The sequence below is a fragment of the Poecilia reticulata genome, linkage group LG14, assembly GCF_000633615.1.
Source record: "Poecilia reticulata strain Guanapo linkage group LG14, Guppy_female_1.0+MT, whole genome shotgun sequence".
Taxonomy (NCBI): domain Eukaryota; kingdom Metazoa; phylum Chordata; class Actinopteri; order Cyprinodontiformes; family Poeciliidae; genus Poecilia; species Poecilia reticulata.
This window is the reverse complement of record NC_024344.1, coordinates 17,520,010-17,539,763: the sequence shown is the minus strand read 5'-3', so window position 1 is coordinate 17,539,763 and position 19,754 is coordinate 17,520,010. Positions and strand designations below refer to the sequence as shown.

At 39.9% G+C, this 19,754-nt stretch overlaps 2 protein-coding genes across 5 annotated transcripts in view; one reads left to right on the top strand and one right to left on the bottom strand.

The window, feature by feature from the left end:
• LOC103476097 (vacuole membrane protein 1) overlaps positions 1-13,377 on the bottom strand; it is a 77,339-nt gene extending 63,962 nt beyond the window's left edge. For 2 of the 4 annotated variants that reach the window (XM_008428187.2, XM_008428189.2), the window contains exons 1-4: positions 13,248-13,377; positions 7,627-7,731; positions 6,775-6,913; positions 1,035-1,125 (exon numbers count right to left, since the gene is read on the bottom strand). In XM_008428187.2, coding sequence (XP_008426409.1) covers positions 1,035-1,125; positions 6,775-6,913; positions 7,627-7,708 — 312 coding nt within the window. In that variant the 5' untranslated portion in view covers positions 7,709-7,731; positions 13,248-13,377. Of the gene's footprint in view, positions 1-1,034; positions 1,126-6,774; positions 6,914-7,626; positions 7,735-13,247 lie in introns of all 4 variants that reach the window. The other 2 variants (XM_017308616.1, XM_017308615.1) reach the window with 2 other exon arrangements.
• Positions 13,378-13,629: 252 nt separating this feature from the next.
• Positions 13,630-19,754, top strand: part of LOC103476098 (kinesin heavy chain-like) — an 8,319-nt gene continuing 2,194 nt past the window's right edge. Inside the window, exons 1-5 of the mRNA XM_008428192.2 lie at positions 13,630-13,787; positions 17,531-17,718; positions 17,814-17,972; positions 18,115-18,217; positions 18,311-18,361. Coding sequence (XP_008426414.1) covers positions 17,672-17,718; positions 17,814-17,972; positions 18,115-18,217; positions 18,311-18,361 — 360 coding nt within the window. The 5' untranslated portion in view covers positions 13,630-13,787; positions 17,531-17,671. The remainder of the gene's footprint in view (positions 13,788-17,530; positions 17,719-17,813; positions 17,973-18,114; positions 18,218-18,310; positions 18,362-19,754) is intronic.

The following is a 19,754-nucleotide window of genomic DNA, read 5'->3' as shown; positions in this document are numbered from 1 at the left end:
GAAAGGGAGGGACAGGCACAGAGAGAGAGAGAGAGAAGGTACGTGAGTAAAACTGAAAAAAAAAGAAAACGTAGGGTACTTTGAAGGGTGGGAGAGGGCAAGTGAGCAGGAGAGGAAGAGAGAAAGAAACCTTTGGAGATAGAGGTTGCTGAGTTTCGAGCGCAGAGCCGTAGGGTAGGAGTGTTCAGCACTCAGAGAAGAACAGCACCATTCTTCTTTTTTTTTTTTTTTTTTAGTGGCAACTAGCTCTTACACAACAAGTACAGTAAGACAAGCCAAGATCCATCCGTCTGTCTCCCACTCTGTCTCCTTCTCTCTCTGCTGCTACTGCTGTACTACTATCACTCCATCGCTCCGTTTACACCTCCTCCCTTGAGTCAGGGCAGGTTGTTTCCAGGAGGAAGCATCAAGACCCCAGATTACGGGAAAAGAGGAGGGAACTTTAAAGGGTTTGAAGGGAATGTGTGCAGGGAAGCGGGGGGGGGGGGACTTACCAAAGACTCAATTTCCCAGGAACCCCAGCAAAACAAAAAACAGCACATACTGTCTCTCTGTTTTCTGGCAGAGTGCTGGGAAGTGAGGGGCCAGCCATGAGGAATTGTTACGTGCAGTTACTGAGAAGTGATTACACAACTCCGAGGTCTTTGCGTACAATGTTGAAAAAAAAGAAAAAATGCCAATGGGATGTGAAAAATATCGCAACTAAAGCAGAGTTGGTGGAAAAAATAAACTCAGTGGAAGGGTTGTGTGCGGATCGACAGAACAACCTGCTGAGTTTTTAGGGGAGTTATAAGGAAAGAAAGCAAACATGATGCTAGTGCATTCACTCATAAATACCTATTTATAAGTGCAGAGAAAATGTGTTTACCAAGACTAAAACAACAAAAACTCTAATTCTCACAAAGTATGTACCTTTTAAAACTCGATTACAATAACTTGTCATGCATCCCCTCTGCAGCTTAAGCAAGCTGGTTACATCACAGACAGTTGCTATGGTATTTTTTACATTCACAACACATGAGGAGGTCAGTCACCTTCTGATGTGGTCCCTCAATATGGTAAGCAATAGAGAGAAGGATAAGCAGCATCACAAGTCCAAACACTGTCTGTCTTTGATGCCAAAGCCTGGGTAGAGGAAAAAAAAAAAAAAAAGGAAAATGAACAGAAAATGTCAAACAAGAAGAGTTGTGTTTATATGCAGAAAACAAACCAAAGACTCATGGTGACTCTTGAAGTATGAGTGAGTAACAGAGAAGGATTTCATCTGTGGAAAAGAGACATGGCTGTTTGAAAGTAGTCAAGCCTCAACAAGTTTTACTCAGTTCTGCTCTTAGATGGATTTTCATCATCATTCATTAAGTACTTTATGAGGAACGCCCTTTAATTTAATACAACCCAACTCTACCCTGAATTACGCTTAAATGCTAACTTCACTAGCAGAGCGGAGAAAAGAATGCTGGCCTTGCCTTTTTTTCCCCTCCTGTCTCGGTCATATTGAACAATGGCGGCCGAAATATTGAGAGTGTCTTAGCTTCGTTTACTGACAGCAAGATAATGTGTTTGTCGGGAGCCACTGCATCAAATAGTTATTTGGTGAATCATTTGAATTCACCAACTAATTCAGAGGTGTTGTGCATTTGGTGAATTTCACAACCTAGCTGCAGAAACTGCAATAGCTACGCGCAACGCTAACTGAACTGCTAGCATTTGTAAAACAGGTAATCCAGGAATGCCGTTTAATTTCCTTGGCACTGATTGGTTGCAATTCCAAAAGTGGAAATAAGGAAAGCCATAGGTTAGCTGCTGTGGTAGTGCTGTGATGTTCAATCTGTGTGCATTAGTGCATATTGGGGTATATTTGGTGTGTGAACTATTTCTAAAAAATGCAGTTATAAGCGTTTTTAGACAAGGTTTCAATTATTTATAAACTTTAGCTGTTTGCCACCGCTCGTGTTGTTCCTAAACCCTGCGGATATCGGGGTCTTTACTTAATCTGTAAACAAATCAATATTTTGCTGATTTTTGTGTGTGTATGCGCGAGCGCTTGTTTCATTAAGTGCTATTCGGAACAGCGTAAACTGTCAGAGTTGGATCCACTTATCTCTAGATGAAGTTAGAAAGCAAAAAAGTTGAAGGCAAAAACCCCAATATTCAAATTATTGGAAGATAAAAGGGGGGGCTCGCTTGACAAGTTTTCATGACAAGAAAACCGATATTAGAGCTGAAGAGGGCTTAAGGATTTTAATATGTCCGATGGGAAGCCATGTATTCAAAGGTTTTGGGGTCAGAGAGGTCACTCGGAGTGCTCTCTGAACAGGGTGTTGATTTATTATTCCTCCCCCACTGAGGTTTCTAGTTCTATTTTGAGCTACAACTAGGACATATGTCCAAGATTTTAGACCAATAAACATGACTGTAGATTTGGAGACTATAAATATAAAAGTTGAATTTTACAGAACAGTCATGCCTTCACCTCCGTTCAAAATTTACATGATCATACTTTAAAAATTAAGGCTTGATGCAAAAGGATAGATAAGCTTACTATAGCGATGCTACCAGCAGTAGTTTACCAAGCTACCATTTATTTTTTTTAAAGTTCAGAATGTTTTTTCTTGGCAGTCCAGACACCAACTACCTCAACATATCAAGTTCTGTAGAGACCTGGTTACGAGTAATTTCAATCTGGTGTGTTAGAACAGGAAATGATGGAGAAGTCCAAAAGACTATAGCCCTCTATTGCTTACCAAATATAATAATTTAGATTTTAAGGCAATGCAGGTACAAAAGGAAGGATATACATCTAAGTGCAGCCGTTTACTTGTAAAATGACAATGACCAAGACATGAAAGACAAAGTTAATTTTGAGAAAATCACATTTATTTTAAGTTGAGGAATGTATAAAGATTTCTAGTTAACAGCTTGTCCAATGACTAAGATATTTGAACATGGTCAGACAAATCTGTGACGTTTTAAAGCTTGTGGCAGTCAGTGTAATGCGTTTACTGATCATATTTATTCCACATTTCCCCAATTTTATTCTTTAATTCGCACATTTCAATTGTCAGTTCACCACTTCCAAACTCACCCCGTCACAGAACAGCAATTTAATAAGATATACACCTTAAAACAATGAGACTGTGCAGAGTAAAGCTACGGCAAACCCCCGGTTGTTCCGACTTTCATGCGGACATGGGTGAGTTCAGCAATTCCTAAATGCCAGTTCTGAAATCCGAGGCAAGTGAAACACACGAATCATCCAGAAGAACGGCAAGAGCGCTGTCAATAACTGTAAACTCAATTTAAAAACACAAAATTATATAAGAATACATAAATGTACTGGCAGAGTACGTTGCCTGAAAGTAATGTTAGCTAGCTAGCCTTAGCTAGTAAGAAAGTGAGTAAAAGGCAATAACGTCTGAACCTTTCTAATCACTGGGAGATAGCTAAAGCAACATCAGCCCGTGTTTTTGCGATTTTCCTTGATAAAGAACCTTAATGCAGAAAAAAACTGTTTCTGATAGGTTTAATAAAATTAGAAAGCTTACAGAAAAAGCCGCTGAGGGAACTCACGTAGCAAATGGACGATGTAATGTAAGAAACCAGTCAGCTTTTATAGTGAGGCAGGAGCGGAAAATGAGGCAGGCTAGTGCCAGATTAGCTAATCACATGCCACGAGGAACAGCTGTGGCCGAATACAAGCATCGGAAAGAGAGTAATCAACACAGAAAAGAAAGAAACTAGAGAACTAAATCTAATTCCGTAAAGAATATAACACAAAAATAAACTAAGGAACTAAACACAAAATAATTAACAAATAGGGAAAACACCATTCTAACAATAATGAACAGAGGGAAATAAACTAAATGTCGCAAGACCAAAATGATAATACACAATGATGAGATTAGCAAAAACCCAAATAAAACCAAAACCCAAACACTAATTCTGATTCTGACAGTTTTAAAAATAAATACATTTATGCCTGTTTCTTACTAATTTGTAGCTGCCGCCAGCAAAGAAAGTCATAGTATCTTCCTTTATTGCTTTTATTTCGTAATTCTACTTCCAGTTAACTCACCAAGTAAATGCTACCAAACCCCATCAATGCTTCAGCTATTTATGGCTCTCATATTAGGCAATACAAGTATGGAAGAACCTGTAATTGCAACCAAAGTTGCTTTGTAGACAAAAAAGTCATTTAAAATCTCTCCAAAGATAGGTATTCTTGTATACACCGCAAAGCGGACAGCAAAGAAGTATGACCATTTGCTGGTGGATTCTTATGTGTTGTGTTTAATTCTGAAGATGGAACTTGGATGTGGCAACAATGTCCAAGCTATCTTCTCCGTTTTTGAGTTCCAAGTTGGAAAACCAGAGGCACTTCCCCAGTTTACCAATGTTAGTAATACATGCTAATAATAGTGTGTTTTTCTGCCTTTTGTACTTTTTAAACTGAAAGGTTGCTCAAAGTTGAATTGCACATCACTAAGCTCATGCAGGTCCAGTTCAGGGATTCTGGAGAGGAGGGTGTGCCGGACAGTCGAGTCCTCTTCAGAGGGGGACAAGTCTTATTCAAAATGAGACAAAAAGGCAGATAAAATTTTCTGAGGACAGAAATGATCAAAGTGTAAAATTGGCAAGGAAAATAGATAAATAAAACAAGTTAACCTAAATGTTCTTCTTACTATAGAAATTAGTTTAAAAAGAAGGGTTTGTGTTAGGATTCCTTACCAATCCCTCCCCCACACAACCCATTCACTGGTTGAAAAACCCTTTTTATACCTAAAGAAACGTAAAGGCACAGCAACAGACAGCCTGATGCCCCATGGATAATCTGCTTTTATGTTTTATATTATGCACCACTCCTAAAAACACTCACAATAAACTTCTCTGCACCCTTGTAGCCCGTAACGCTCTCATTTACATGCCAGCATAGGCAGTCAGAACACCACGTGTCTGGAGCGTTGGGTAAATAGCAGCTTCTCTAAGGCAGAACGCTGCTTGTGGTGCTTGTGGTGAGCCACATCCTCTTGTAGTTTTAACATAAACACGTTGTCCTGACGCAGTTAACCACAGGGGCCCCCCCGAGAGTACACTCTGACCTTCTTTTGGGACCTCGGTGTCAACAAAGATTATTTAGCAAGTTGAAGACATTCTGTACTCTACGTGTAACGTGCATCAAGGCAACGGCTGACGTAGTTTGGTGTGATGTTGCTGCTCGGCAAGTACGAAAACAGTAGTTTGCAAAGCGGAGTTATCCTTTCCAGCCTTTAAGTAGGGTAATTATGAGGAGTAATAGAGACAGATAATGATAAGAAAACCATGCAGTGTCTCCGTTGAAGCGTTAAAGGCGTTTGGCTGAGTCTAAACTATGAGACCTGGGCTGATAGCTCTGAGACGGTCAAGGTCAGCAGCAGTCTGGTGTCTGGATGTGTTGTGTGAAAAAGCGTCTGAGTAATGTCAGATGGTCGTTCTTTCACAGTTGCTATTTCCTCTGCGAGAACAACTGTAGCAACTTTAGTGCCTCTTTGTGAAAAAGAAACTCATGTATTGGCCGCAACCTCTAGATGTTATCAGCAACATGGCAACATTAGAACTAAGACAAAAAGGCTTGTTTTCTAGGAGTTGCTTTCTTGGTCATTTGGCATTGTACTTTACAGTCGCTTTTAAAGGCTGAATTTACACATCATTTATTGAATTATTACATTGTTTATTAATTATTAATGATGTTTGCATTAAAGTATAGGTTATGAGAATTATCCTAAGCTTTTTAACTGTGACACAACTGCAAACCTGCTAAGTCACGGCTGTTCACCTAAATTGAGAGACCTGCCAACCACACCATTAATCAGATAATCAGCCAAGAATGCAGCGGTAACTCTGGATGAGTTGCAGAGATCTAGAGCTCAAGTGGAAACAAAAAAGTTGGCAAAATTCAGACTTTTATTTGCAAAAAAAAAAGAAAAACAGAAAGAGTATTTTGCTTCCACTTTGTAATTATGTACTACTTTGTGGTCACGTAAATAGCCCCAGGCACGAGGCATGGACAGTGACAGTATTAACCTGTTGAGACAAATGATACCTATGTTTTTGGCAACCCTATCGACAAGGCAGCACCAAGGCACCAACATAGTTCATTCGAAGCCGAACAGTCGACGTGTCGCCATGTGGTGTCGGCACGTTCGTATTCGCACACGTTTCACATAACAGGTGCAGACCACCTGCATCCTCTGTTTTGCTTTAAAGAAGTGGTACCAGCGAACACCACACTTTTCCACAGAGTGATTTGCACAGTTCTCTGTCGACATAGTTCGAACCGGGCCTGGTGTCGAGCTCGGCAGGCGGGATGCCTCTCTCCGGAAAAAAAATTACTAAGACATTTCATGCTCCCAACAAGAACTTGGGTGATCTGCACAAACTTGGAACACCTGTCAGAGGAATTGGAGCTGAGAAAGACCTTTTCATCCAACATCAGTGTCTGACCTTGAAAATGTGCTTCTTTGGGAATGGTTAAAAACTTTGATGACTCTCCGTAACGTTGTGGAAAGCCTTCTTAGCTATCATTGCGACAAATGGTGGAAAATGTTATCATAATAGGCCTTATACAGATGAAAAATGGGGGGTCACTGAAGCTGACAAGGTGAATAAAAATGCTCACTTATTGTGTTAGCCTGTGAAACGGAAAAGGACAGCATCAGCCGTCTGGAGGAGATTTCAGGTTTTCTGAAACAGGGACATGTTTTAAGAGGAGGTTGCATCTCTCCTTTTGCTCCTCACCTCCACATCCATCCTTTAAGAGTGATGAACAGCTCCAGGGAGAAGTAGTAAAGTGTGAGCAAAGGCCTCTTCCATAACACCAGGCTTTCATGGTCTTCCCTGTCTCTCTGCTTCTTCTCCTCTTCTGGAAGATCTGAGTCTAGACCACAAAAGACACACACAAATAAGAAGAGCGTCTCACACATTAAAATAAAAAGTTTAAACGATGTACAACTCATACGGATACGTTTTAGCACCAATGGACAAACAAAGGTATCGTAAACCCATTAAGACCTTAGATGTGTCCAAGCATCTCTTTTGCTCTTTCTGTAGATCAGGTGGATTTTGAAACAAGTTTCAAAAAAATTTGATGGTATAAATTTTTATTCATAAACTTTTCAGTGCCGTGAAAAAGTATTCTCTTTTCATTAGGATCTTGGATGGTTTTGAGTTTTAAGTTGGCTTAAACAATGCAGGGTGCAGGTCATTTGAGGTTCCAGTGTCAACCAAGTTAATATTATGATGATTTTTAGTTTTCTGGCAGTGTGAGTTTTGTATTTGTTAAATAAGCTTTCATTTTGCATCATCTGACCAGAGAACTTTAACCAACATGTATTTTTGAAGGCAACTGGCTCCACTGGATTTTATTTTTAGGTTTCAGAGTTAGGGAGGCATGTCACACTTTCCTAGCACATCAAATCTGAACAAAACTCTCGCCGTGACATGAGGAACTATAATCAGATGGCATGTGAACACTTTTGCAGGGCACTGTATCCTGTAAAGCTCCCTGCACTCAGATTTTAAACATTTGTGTTCAGTCTTCATGGGTTTAACAGTCGTGTTAGCTGTTGCCCCGCTGTAAATCAGCGTTACCTGTGAGTTCTCCGTTTTTATGCTTCTTGTCACCAAGACGCCTCTGAGGTTGCTCGCTTTCGGCCCCGCACTCTGCCATCATTCTCCTTCCGCTGACAGGGAGTCCTGCTGAGGCAAGAGTACAGGGCTCAGCATCACGCAGGCTGCTCGCCAATCTGACACGGGTCCTAAACAAACACAGACTCACACGCAACCACGCATCGGCCCAAAACCTTCTGAGAGAACCTCTGCCGCTCTCCGGCCGAGCAGCCACTGTTTTCCTGCTGTTACGTCCTGCGTTTTACTGGTAACTCTATCTGGAATGTGTGTGATTTAATGACTGCTTTGAGTGGCATATGGTACTGACACTGAGAGCACATGAAAGAGAGAATCCTTGTGTTTTCCGTGCCTTCACCATCTTGCAATAGATATATATATATTTTTATTTTTTTTTTTTTTTTTAACACGGTCTCTCCGAAATGAAAGAAATTTTAATATTCTCTCAATAAACTGAAAGCACACTCAGAGGCCGTCCTGTTGTAGTCAAAACCATATCTTCAGAGTCAGAAGTTCATATTCTTGTCTTTTGCATTGAGTGGAACCATCTTTAAACTGTCAGACCTTCAGGGTATCCTTCTAGTATGTTTTTGTTCTAGTTTCCAGTGCAAATATTTTTGGTACACTTGAATGAAGACAAAACTAACTTTTTAGTGAAGTCACTTTTTAGCAAGATAGCTTGCTTTAAGACACTAATCCCTTAAGATTGATAGAAAAAAACACTAGTTTCACTGGCAGAACATTTCACTTATGAGATTGGGGAGAAATGTCTCTGTTAAAAATGTAATAATCTACCAGAGGAACTAGTACATTTTCATGCTAAAAAGTTACTTTTCAGCAAGTTAGTTTCATCTCATTTCAAGTTTACTATGATATTTGTACTAGAAAGTAGACCAAAAGTATTTGCTGAGACTTTGTGTTTTTGCAGTGAAGCTTCTCACAATAATTTGCTGGTTTTTGGGATGCACCGATAAATTGGCCCCAATTTCTTTAATTTTGTGAGATCAGTGATCGGTCAATACTTACGTGAAGCTGATTGTTTTTCCACTGATCATATCAAAAAAGGTTAAAAATCCACCACTGTCCCCCTTTGCTCTGCCGTGAGAGAGGTTTGACAGAGATCCACCCACCAGGTCATGTCTGCACATTTGCAGTTAACAACAGTCACCCCACTGTTGCCAAATCAGCCACTTTCCTTGTATATTTAGCAACATCTCAGACACAAAAAAAAATCTGTATCAGCCAAAATCGGAATCAACAGGTCAGGCTTTTTAAGTATCAGTGACCGGCCAGAAAACTGCAATCAGTGCATCCCTGTTTGCTGGTATTTTGACCCATTCCTCCTGACAGATCTGGTGGAACTGGAGTCAGGTTTCTATGCCACCTCGTTCCCACACACCTTTTCAGCGAGGTACACCAATATTCTTTGCATCTGAGATCAAAACTTTGCAACGGCAGCACCAAAACAGTTGCTTTGTTGTCCTTAAATCCTTAGACTCCCCTTCCACTTGGAAGACCCACTTGCACCCAACCTTGAAATCCGGCCTCAAGATTTCCAAGTAATATTCCTTCCTCATGATATCATCTATTTGGTGAAGTGCACCAGACCCTTCCTCAACAAAGCGCACACTCCACATGATGTTTCCACCCCCATACTTCCCAGCCTGGACGATGTCCTCCCCCCTTTATCTCTGAAATGCATGAATGATCATTACGCTGCAGTAGCTTAGGCACCAAAAACACTAATTTCTGGAACAAGAGAACCCATTTCCTTCCTGCACAGTACGATAGTTTGACATTCTTGTGCTGTTGTTACTTGCACATCATTGTTTGAACAGAGACACTCTCAGGTAACTGGAAATCTTACCCAGGATTGAAGCAGACTTGTGGAGATCCATAATTCTCCTGATATTTTGGCTGATTTCCTGATGATGTCATACAAGGAAGGAGTGTGTTTGCGGTGCAATACACCCATATATGTGCCTCTCTTTAACACAAAATGTTAATTAACTCATTCATTCTCAGAAGCTTACAAAGTCATGATATCATCAAGGGTTTCCCAAGTTGTTTAAAGCTTTGGTAATCTTAATGTGTGGGAATTTCATTTTTGTTTTTCCCCCTTATTATTATTGTGGTATTTAGGGAATAGAGATAACGTTGGTAATCCAGTGATCAAAAGATCTGGACAAACGTTTGTCAGATTTAATTTCAGAAAGGACAAAAAAAAGTCTTTTCATCCAGTAAATGTAAACAGATGCTTTCAGTTGTAAGTACAGTGCCAGAAATATGCATTTTCTGGGCCTTGGTCTTTGAATTTTCATGATATATTAGATGGACTTTAGCATGTCAGTGAATACCATAACATGATAAAAAATATTCTACATTTCGTTTCTGATTTTAGGGAAGTCTTTTTCAGGCGTTTGGGTTTCCCACTCTGGAGTCTCTTTTACCTCAGGAATCTGTCAGCGCGCAGCGAGTCGGGGAATTCTGACTCTGAGGTATGCAGCTCACCATATGGTGGAATTGTCAGTTCCTCTAGCAAACACTCAGACTCATACGCGGGACTAAAGTTCCCGTCCTGTGCTCTAGGATTGGGCCTCTTTCAGTACTCTTTCACACAAAGCGCATCAAGCGTGCAGGACGCGACGTTAAGACTCCTCAGGCTTCTGGGGCCGAAGCTCCGGATGTTTTGGGGTTTTTTTAACAGATCTTACAAGATGGGGGAAAATCTATTAAAGCCTGCAAGAAGCTCCTGGAAGATTTGCTTGCCTTCTATGCAGTATGTTAGCAAAACTTGTTACTATTATCTTAAAGAAAAACAAAATAAAAATCAAGTAATTTTCCTAAATGAAGTTGACTTCTGGTCAACAAAACATGAAGAAGCAGCATTCAGCTTCTCCATGTTTCATCATATTTGATGTGTATGGATAATTTTTTATGATGGCACTTGACAAGATGTAGTGTTTATTGCTTGTTTCACATCTTTTGACGGGGGGATGTTTTTATGACACAATTTGAACTGCCTTCTTGCAGAAATGTGCAATCCAAGTAGGTAAACTTGAGCTTAGGCTTGACTTAGCAGAGTCTGAAAAGTTTCTGTCAGTATTTATAGAAACTGAGAAATTTTAGTAATAGCTTATGGGCTTTAAAAAAGAGCTAATTTGTAGACAAAATAGCTATAAAAAATTCTCAAAGAAAAAGTCTGTTCCTTTTAGAACATACTGAATTACTTTATTATCCTCTCCCAAAGATACAGACTTTCTTACTAATATTTATCGTCATCGTCTTGTGAAGTTTTTCTTTGATCTTTCATATTGCGCCTGCAGCTCCTGTTCTATATTTCTGATCCACTTCAAATCTTGGATCAGATTTATTAATTTGTGTTCAATCTGTCTCGTAAAGGTCCCTGAACCGATGTCTTTAGTAAATAGAATAACATTAACTGAATAATTAGACTTGTACATAAACAATACTAGGCTGTGTGTGTCGGGGACAAGAAAAAACATCAAGTTGAATGAAAAGATTTCTGAAAATATTAGAAAATGACGTAAATTAATTGAGCAATTCAATTTCTTGATAAACTGGTAATACCTGATACATGTTTAAATGCACTTTATAAAAAAACAAAATATATTTATATATACAGTAGAACGTTTAATCAACTCAATCCAATCACATTTTTTTCTCAACATCTTTTTAAAGAAACCCAGCCAGCTCCATAAAGTCTCTGATTTTGCAGCCGTCCTCCATGCTTGGAAAGCATGTGGCGACAGTGGAAGGATCGACTCCCTTTCAACAGGGAGAAACCTCCAGCAGAACTTGTCTCAGTGCGAGTGGTCATCTGCTTTGACTAACTCTGGGTTTGATAAGACAGAGCAGACACACACAAAAATATGGAGAAACACTGACCCAGGTGTACTTTAAAGAGTTTAACAGCAGCAGCAGCTTCTTTAACTAAACAGATAAATTTTGAATCACTGGGATGAAAATGATGCTTACGTATAGTTAATGGAATCAAAGATCAGTCAATGGATAACAGATTTAACATAGAAAGACAAAGTCAAGGTGTCACAACTTAAAGCAACAGGCAAGATGTTGCTTGTGTGAAGAGAAAAAAAAAAGACAGAGGGGCCATAAAGTTAATTACAGCAATAACTGCAGGTTAACGCATGTCGGGAGAGCAGTAGGAAAAATCATCAGAGCGAGAAAACAGTCATCAGGAGCCTAAGCCTGTAGCAGCATAAGCCTAAGTCGCTGTAACTATGAGCTTTACCAGAAAAGGAAAGTTTTAAGCCTAAATTTTTAGCCTTACAGACAGAAACTAGGAGCTGCTTCTATAGCAGCATGATAACTAAAAGATCCATTTTACGTTTAGAAACTGTAAAAACCACCAATAAAGTCTGAGAGCGAAGTGCTCTGTTGGAAACATCTGGACCAATTGGATCTCTGATGTTTGACGGGGCTGGAAAATAAAGGGCTTCATGTGTAAGATGGAAAATTTTTAAATCTACAATATTTTGAATTTAACAGGGAGCCAGTGAAGAAGAGCTAATATTGGTTCAACTTTTCCATGAAATCATCCCAAATCTTGGGTAAGCTGAAGTGTTTTCAATGAATTTTTGGACTTCCAGATAGTGAGGAATTTCAACAGTCCAACCTTGAAGCAACAAACTTATGAACCAGCTTTTTTGCATCACTCTGGGCCACAATATCTCTCATTCTTGGCAATATTGTGAAGGTGAAAGGAGGAAGTTCTAAGATATGGAATTCAAATGAAATAAAAAAAAGAAAAATGTATAGATAGATATGTGTTATATGTGTTTTGGAGTGAGCAGAGATTGATTCTTATTTGAAATTGTTTGTAGATCCATTCTGAGATTTTTTTCTTGAGGTTTGATTTTAGACTATTTCACCTTGCAGTCATGTGAATACCATTATAACACAGGTGAAAATAATAATTTTAAAAACATATGACGTATTTCAGGACCCTGGGCTTTTGAAAGGAACTGCAAACAAAGGCTTTTCATCAGCTTTTAAGTCTTCGGTGCACACCACACCTTAATAGCTGTTCTCGAGAAACCCTGTAATTTGTTTTTTAAGGCTGCGGAGCAAAGCAGGTGTTAAGGAAAATGGCTTAACAGTGTGCTTTAGTGCAAAATATCCTGGTTGCAACTTCAGTCGTGAGAACAGTCCACGCAAAAACATGGCCCTGTTTACGCGGCACATTATCTGTGATACAGAACAGCTACTTCACCAAAAGCGATGCCTAATAAATCGTTTCATAACACCACTCCTGGCTGTGAGAGGCACAGTAGCACAGCCCTGCTCCAGAGATTGCGCAATCCCTCTCCTTCCAAAACAACCCGGACCTGTTGAGTAACTCCGGCATGGGAGACAATACCAACCTCAACGCAGGACACATACAAAGTCCAGGATGAGAAATTCAATAAGCTGCAATCACGTTGCAAGCAGCAGCAAACACTGAAGGGAGTTTATAAATTCACCAGAGTGTAAAGCAAAGACAGGCCTTGCATAGAACAGTGTTGTGTGTTAAAGCGTTGCATCGTGCAAGAGAGGAAACTCACCGTTACAGCTGGTGTTTCTTCCTCAAGGACCTCTGAGCTCAAATAAAGCCACTGTGTTGGAGCTGCACTGGTAATATGGGGCAACAGTATGTTACCATGAACTGCATCATAACTTGAGTACAGGGTGTGGTGATGAAGGGGGCCAGCGAGGGATAGAGTACTGATACAGGGTGGCTGAGGGAGGAAGGGGGGGCTGATAGAAAAGAGACACAAAAAGAGGGGGAGATCTCATCATTTGCCCGGTCCAGCCCCAAGAGAGCCGGTCTAATTAAAGGTCTATAAATAAGTGGATAACTTTCCTGGAGCACACTTCAAACATGCACCAGTTCTCTGCTGGGCTTCTCGCAGCAAGGGAGCGAGCGGCAACTGGGCAAAGAGAGAGCAGCTAACTCCCAGACTGACCACAGGACTTCACAGTTTTCAGGTCAAAGCTGTAGTCCTCAGATGTATTTCAGTACGCCTGTCGCACTGCCATATATTCATTTCCTGACATGCGAAGACGTCCAGCTTGAACCTCATGCTCCGGCATCGCCTTTCCGGGTAACTGATACAGTAGGACATGCAATTTGATCTCCGGCAAAGTCGGTCTGTCATGGATTTTTTGGACATGTTGACAAATTGCTTGGCGTGATGAACTTTGATCCATCAAACCTACAGCACATATATGGCTCCGGGGAAATAGAGCTAGTTCTTTTACATGAAAGAAAAGTTATGCTAATTAACCTGGCCCTTGTAGAAAATCAATACTGAATCATAAATCATCTATAATGCGAATGCTGCAAGCTGAATATTTAGCTTACCAGCTAAACATTTAGCACCTACGGAAGCCCGTTTCTGCCACTCGGATATAAAAAAAAAAATCATAATTATGACTTAGCTATCACTTTAATATGAGATAATCTCTCATAAGACACTATTACCAAAACAGCTAACTACTAAGTCATTATTATGAGATTATATCTCATTATTATGGGATACAATCTCATAACAATGAGAAAACTAAGTAATAATTATGAGATTTTTTTAAATCAGAGTGGCAGAAATGGGCTTCCATAAGCTACAAACTTAATATTTAGTAAGCAACCTAAATATTTATCTCCAAAATATTTGGTTAGAAAGTTAGCTAAATATTTAGCCTCAAACTAAATTTATAGCACCAAATTTGCTAGCAAGCTAAATATTTAGCTACAAAGCTAAATATTCATAAATGGACGAATACTTTTGTGAAGGTATGACTTTGAAAAATTTACCACCATTTTATTTTTCTTCTGACCAGTTAAATAACCCAAATTATGAAGCAGGTTAAATCCTCCCAGAAGTTGCATTGTGCCTAGAAAAAATAAAAAAAGATCAAGTCCAAATGAGACTTTCAGTCCAGAAAGGGTTACAAAGACATTTCTTAGACTCCTGGACTCCACCAAAACACAGTGAGAGCCATTACCCACAAATGGAGAGAACATGAAACAGTAGTGAATCTTCCCAGGACTGGCTGGGCTATAAAAATGAGCACATTAACAGCTCATCCAGAACCACATCTAAAGTACTCCAGTCCTTGCTGCGATAGTCAGTGTCAGGGTTCATGAAATGAATCAACAATAAGGAAGAGACTGGGCAAAGATGGCTTCCATGGGAGAGTTGTGAGGACAAAACCACCGATGGCCATAAAGAACATGAAGAGCTGTCTCACGTCAGTGAAAAACAGCTTGATGTCCACAAGACATTTTGCAGAATATTGAGTTGATTGAGTGGACAAGGGGTGTGTCCCATTTAACCCGACACGAAACTAAGACCGACATCATGAACTCTGTTTCCAAAGCAAAATCCTGAGGGAGAATGTCTAGCTAAAACAAAGAAATTTGAAAAGACAAATAACCAATAAAACATAACTATGCCAATAATTTCGGCACTCAAGAACATTCTTTCACCTCGGCATGCTGAATGCTTGAAGTGGTTTCACCAGCAGATCTTTGCAACCAATTTTCTGATCAATTTCGACGACATGTTTGACCTGATTAACAGAGCACTGGATTTCCTTACCAGTTGATCGTTTGCTCTTTAAGTATGGGGGGTAAGAAATAAAAATTACACCATGATGTTACTGCATAACCAACCTAGTCTCCTAGCAACGTAGAACACATGCACGAAACAAAAAAAGTGCCACAATATACCAATCACAGAAAAACAAAAAATACTGCTTTAGTTCTTCATGTTTACACTCAAGAGAGGCAGTTTTTCAGACAGCTCCACATATGTGGTTGAATAAGAGTGACAACAGCTTTACGGCACTGGATTTATCCACAGTTTCTGCAGTGCAGCGGGCCACACCTGGGTTTCATTAAACAAGATCTCAATTCTGATTTTCAAACTTATGGAAAGACGAAAACAGTGACGAAGGCACTGACTCCCTTTATAAGTTTTACCCCATGTGTGCAGAGCGTGCATAATGGGGTCAGCAGAAATGAATATCATTAACTGTTTGGAAACAAGAGGAGGCTGATGCGTGGAGCAAGTGTAGCCTCTGCTGGCTGCCTTGAATCAGTGCCACTCAAATCAGATCCAGTTTCCATTTCCTTAGAAACTCCCTGTTATGTGCTCCGAGGCGAAGTTACTGTAAGGTTGCAGAGTGCGTCTGAAATTAGCGTTGGATTTAAAAGGGGGTGACTCAGAGCAGAGATCATATCAGCGAAAGCCTCGATTCACCCGTATTTTCTTTAGAGTTGGCTTTAAATAGGCCGGACTTTCTGGGGGTGGCAATTTGTTGCATGTGTTTTGGATTGTTCCCCTACTTTAGAGGTCAGGTTTGAAAATGAACATTATTACATAACAGTCATAAGACAATGAAAGCAAATTGGCCTAACAAAATGTGCTCCTTTACTGTCACATGTAGAAGCTTACTGGTTTGTTTTAGATATGGGAATTTATCGCTCGGTTCACTAAAAACATCAAGCTTTTGGCTCCTGGATGATCGTTCCAACATTTTGTGCTGCATAAAATATAAAGCTAGATTTGGAAAAACAAGCACCGATAACAAAACATCCACACAGTGACAGAGAGGCTACACAAATACATTTAATTTAATGTAAAAGAAAAAATATGAAATGAGAGATTTTCACTACGATGCGATCACTTTTTTGTTTTGTTTTTTGAAATATTTGTGTCCCTTAAAATTGTACAAGATCTGTGTGCAAATTCACCATGAAACTTAAAAGAATTGAGATGTCTAAATTGCAATGTCCACATTACAATTACATTCTGAATTATAAATACTAGGGCTGCACAGTGGTGCAGTTGGTAGAGCTGTTGCCTTGCAGCAAGAAGGTTCTGGGTTCAATTCCCAGCCTGGGGTCTTTCTGCATGGACTTTGCATGTTCTCCCTGTGCATGCGTGGGTTTTCTCCAGGTACTCCAGTTTCCTCCCACAGTCCAAAAACATGACTGTTAGGTTAATTGGCCTCTCCAAATTGCCCCTAGGTATGAGTGTGTGTGTGTGCATGGTTGTGTGTCTCTGTGTTGCCCTACAACAGAGTAGCGACCTGTCCAGGGTGTTCCCTGCCTCTCGCCCGAAACGTTAGCTGGAGATGGGCACCAGCAACCCTCCTGACCCCATTAAGGGACAAGGGTGCAAGTAAATGGATGGATGGATTATAAATACTACCATTTTGTTTATCTAAACCAGTCCAAAAGTAATGTCGCCGTGTGTTTGAGAGAGCAACGCAGCTTTAATGTTGGAAGAAGAAAAAGAAAAAAACTAAAATTTGTTGCTAAATTCACAAACATTTTAAATAAAACTACATACATGACCAAATACTCTCAATGTGCGTATAAAAACAACTTAGTCAACATTTCATTTGAGAAATTCTGCGCTGCTTCTACTACTGCCACCTACTGGTGTGTTTGTGCTTTACAGTTTCACCATAAAGTATGGAACATATTTCATTTGACATCAAATCACTGTCTTTGTGTCTTGTTTCACTCTGATAATTACAGATAATCCTCACTTCCCTCAACAGATGGCAGCGCGAGCCAACACTTGACTCCTTCAACGTAGCTCAACTCAAAGGCGTTTAATGCTCGTTAGTTTTCATAAGTGACAAAGTTTTTAATATCGTGCTCATCAACTGTGCAGCCACCCTGCTGCTGCTCTGCCTGAGCAATTTATGAAAAACACCGGATGTGAGGACTTATTTTCCAGCGTATGAAAAATAGAAAACGAGTCCATGTTTGGATTGTAACCCAGGGAGATTCATTTGGATTTCTCAGCCATGTTTAAAAATCCCAACGCAGCTGTGAGGTCACGGGGAACGGAACCGGGATCGGTGAAGTCACAGCGCCGCGTCAGAGCGGACTGCAATTCAGAGAGGTGAGCATCGGTCAAGAGCAGGACGGTTCGGTGCACTTTGGACAAACGCAAATCGGAGAAACAACATGGAGGAAGCTTACGTCGTCGGTGATGAAGAGGCTCCCGCCGCTGTGTGAGTGCCCGGTGAAACGGCACGCTTGTTTTGTTTTGTTTTGTTTTTTAACTGAATGATGATCAACTTACAATATATTCTGGTGTTCTATGCAGAGAAATCAAAGACCTTGGTAAACGATACGATCTGGCTTTAAAACAACTCAGGCTGACAAAGGAGCTCTATGAAAAACTAGTCGATCAAGGCCAAATCACAGAGGAGCTGATGGGAGAAATGGAGCAAGAAAATACCAGCCTGACCAACAAAATCAAAGAGTAAACTCAATTAAACTTTTTTGTTTGCTTGTTTTTTTTTTTTGTTTTTTTTTTTTTACAGAAACCGTGTCATTAAAATGACATAAGAAATTTCTATAGTGAGCGTGATGTTTCTCTTATAGAGCTGTTTTATCGTATTCAGGTTAAAAGAGCAGATAGAAAATGAGAAGATATCAATTGAAAGGAATAAAGAACTCATGCGGCAGAAAGATTTAGAAGAGAAAAAAGTTCAGATTATAGAAATGGTGAGTGATTAGCCTTAAGCGTGTTTGTTACAGTTCTGGCAGACACCAGATTTACTTGCACTGATGCCGGTTGTTTGACGTTGTTCTGTGTAGGAAGATTATCTGGAGAGGATGAAGGAGGAAAATCAACAGCTGGCTGTTGAGGTACGGGAAGATTTCTCACAAACAAAGTGTTCACTGACATCTGCTAAGGGCTTGGTAAATGCTGACACAGCATTAAAGACTGCAGGGAACAACGTTCGTATAAACGTGTAACCAGGGCTGACCCACGACTCAGCTCCTCTAGACTAGCCAGCAGCAATTAGCAAACACCTGATGGAACTGTGTTGATGTCGTTATACTTAGTGCAACACTGGCAAAAATGTTATGAAAGAGTTAATAGAGGAGTGAGGTGATGACTTCCTGAAGGCGGAGTATCAGAAAGAGCAGGAGCTTTTAAGGAGGGAGAGGCCCCATTTTAAGGCGCAAATTTTTTTAAACTGTTTTAAATATAGTATTTTATGACTGAAGGTAACATAGTTACGTGATTGTGCTATAAAATGACACTATGTGCCTAGATAATAATAATAATAATAATAATAATAATAATAATAATAATAATAATAATTAATAATAATACTGCCACTTTAGCAATAACCATGCAGGAAAGATTATTTTGTGCACTTTTACCAACTCATCAACTAATTTAAATCTTACATTTTGAACCATTTAAAACAATTCACCTATGCGGAAACTGTCAAATTAAATTTAACAGTATTCTCATTCTCAAACATCCATCCATTTTCTTGCACCCTTTTTCCCTCAGTGGGGTCGGGAGGGTTGCTGGTGCCCATCTCCAGCCAACGTTTCGGGCAAGAGGCAGGGTACACCCTGGACAGGTCGCCAGTCTGTCGTAGGGCAACACAGAGACACACAGGACAAACAACCATGCACACACACACTCACACCTAGGGGCAATTTGGAGAGGCCAATTAACCTGACAGTCATGTTTTTTGGACTGTGGGAGGAAACCGGAGTACCCGGAGAAAACCCACGCATGCACAGGGAGAACATGCAAACTCCATACAGAAAGACCGGGGCCGGGAATCGAACCCAGAGCCTTCTTGCTGCAAGGCAACAGCTCTACCAACTGCGCCACTGTGCAGCCCCATTCTCAAACAACAAATATAAAAACCTTAGATCTGTCATCTGTGTCAAATTCAACCGTTTAGCATTTCAACTCATTTTCATTTCGTGCCACGGTCACGACAGAATCTATTAATAAAATGACCTATAAAACTGTTCAAATATTATAGCTTTCTCTGTATTCAATAAGTACTTGTTAAAATTAAATGATGCTCAACATATTTTCACATTTACTTCATTTAGCATCATCCAAATCAAAGTTGATTTGGTAAAATACGTAAACAGCTCTTATTTTGAAGTTCTAGGCCACATAAATAATCATGGCGGGACCAAATTTGGCCTGTGGGTCCTGAGTTTATCCTGAGTTTAACAAATGTCATTTATTTATATATAAATAAATGAAATTTATATG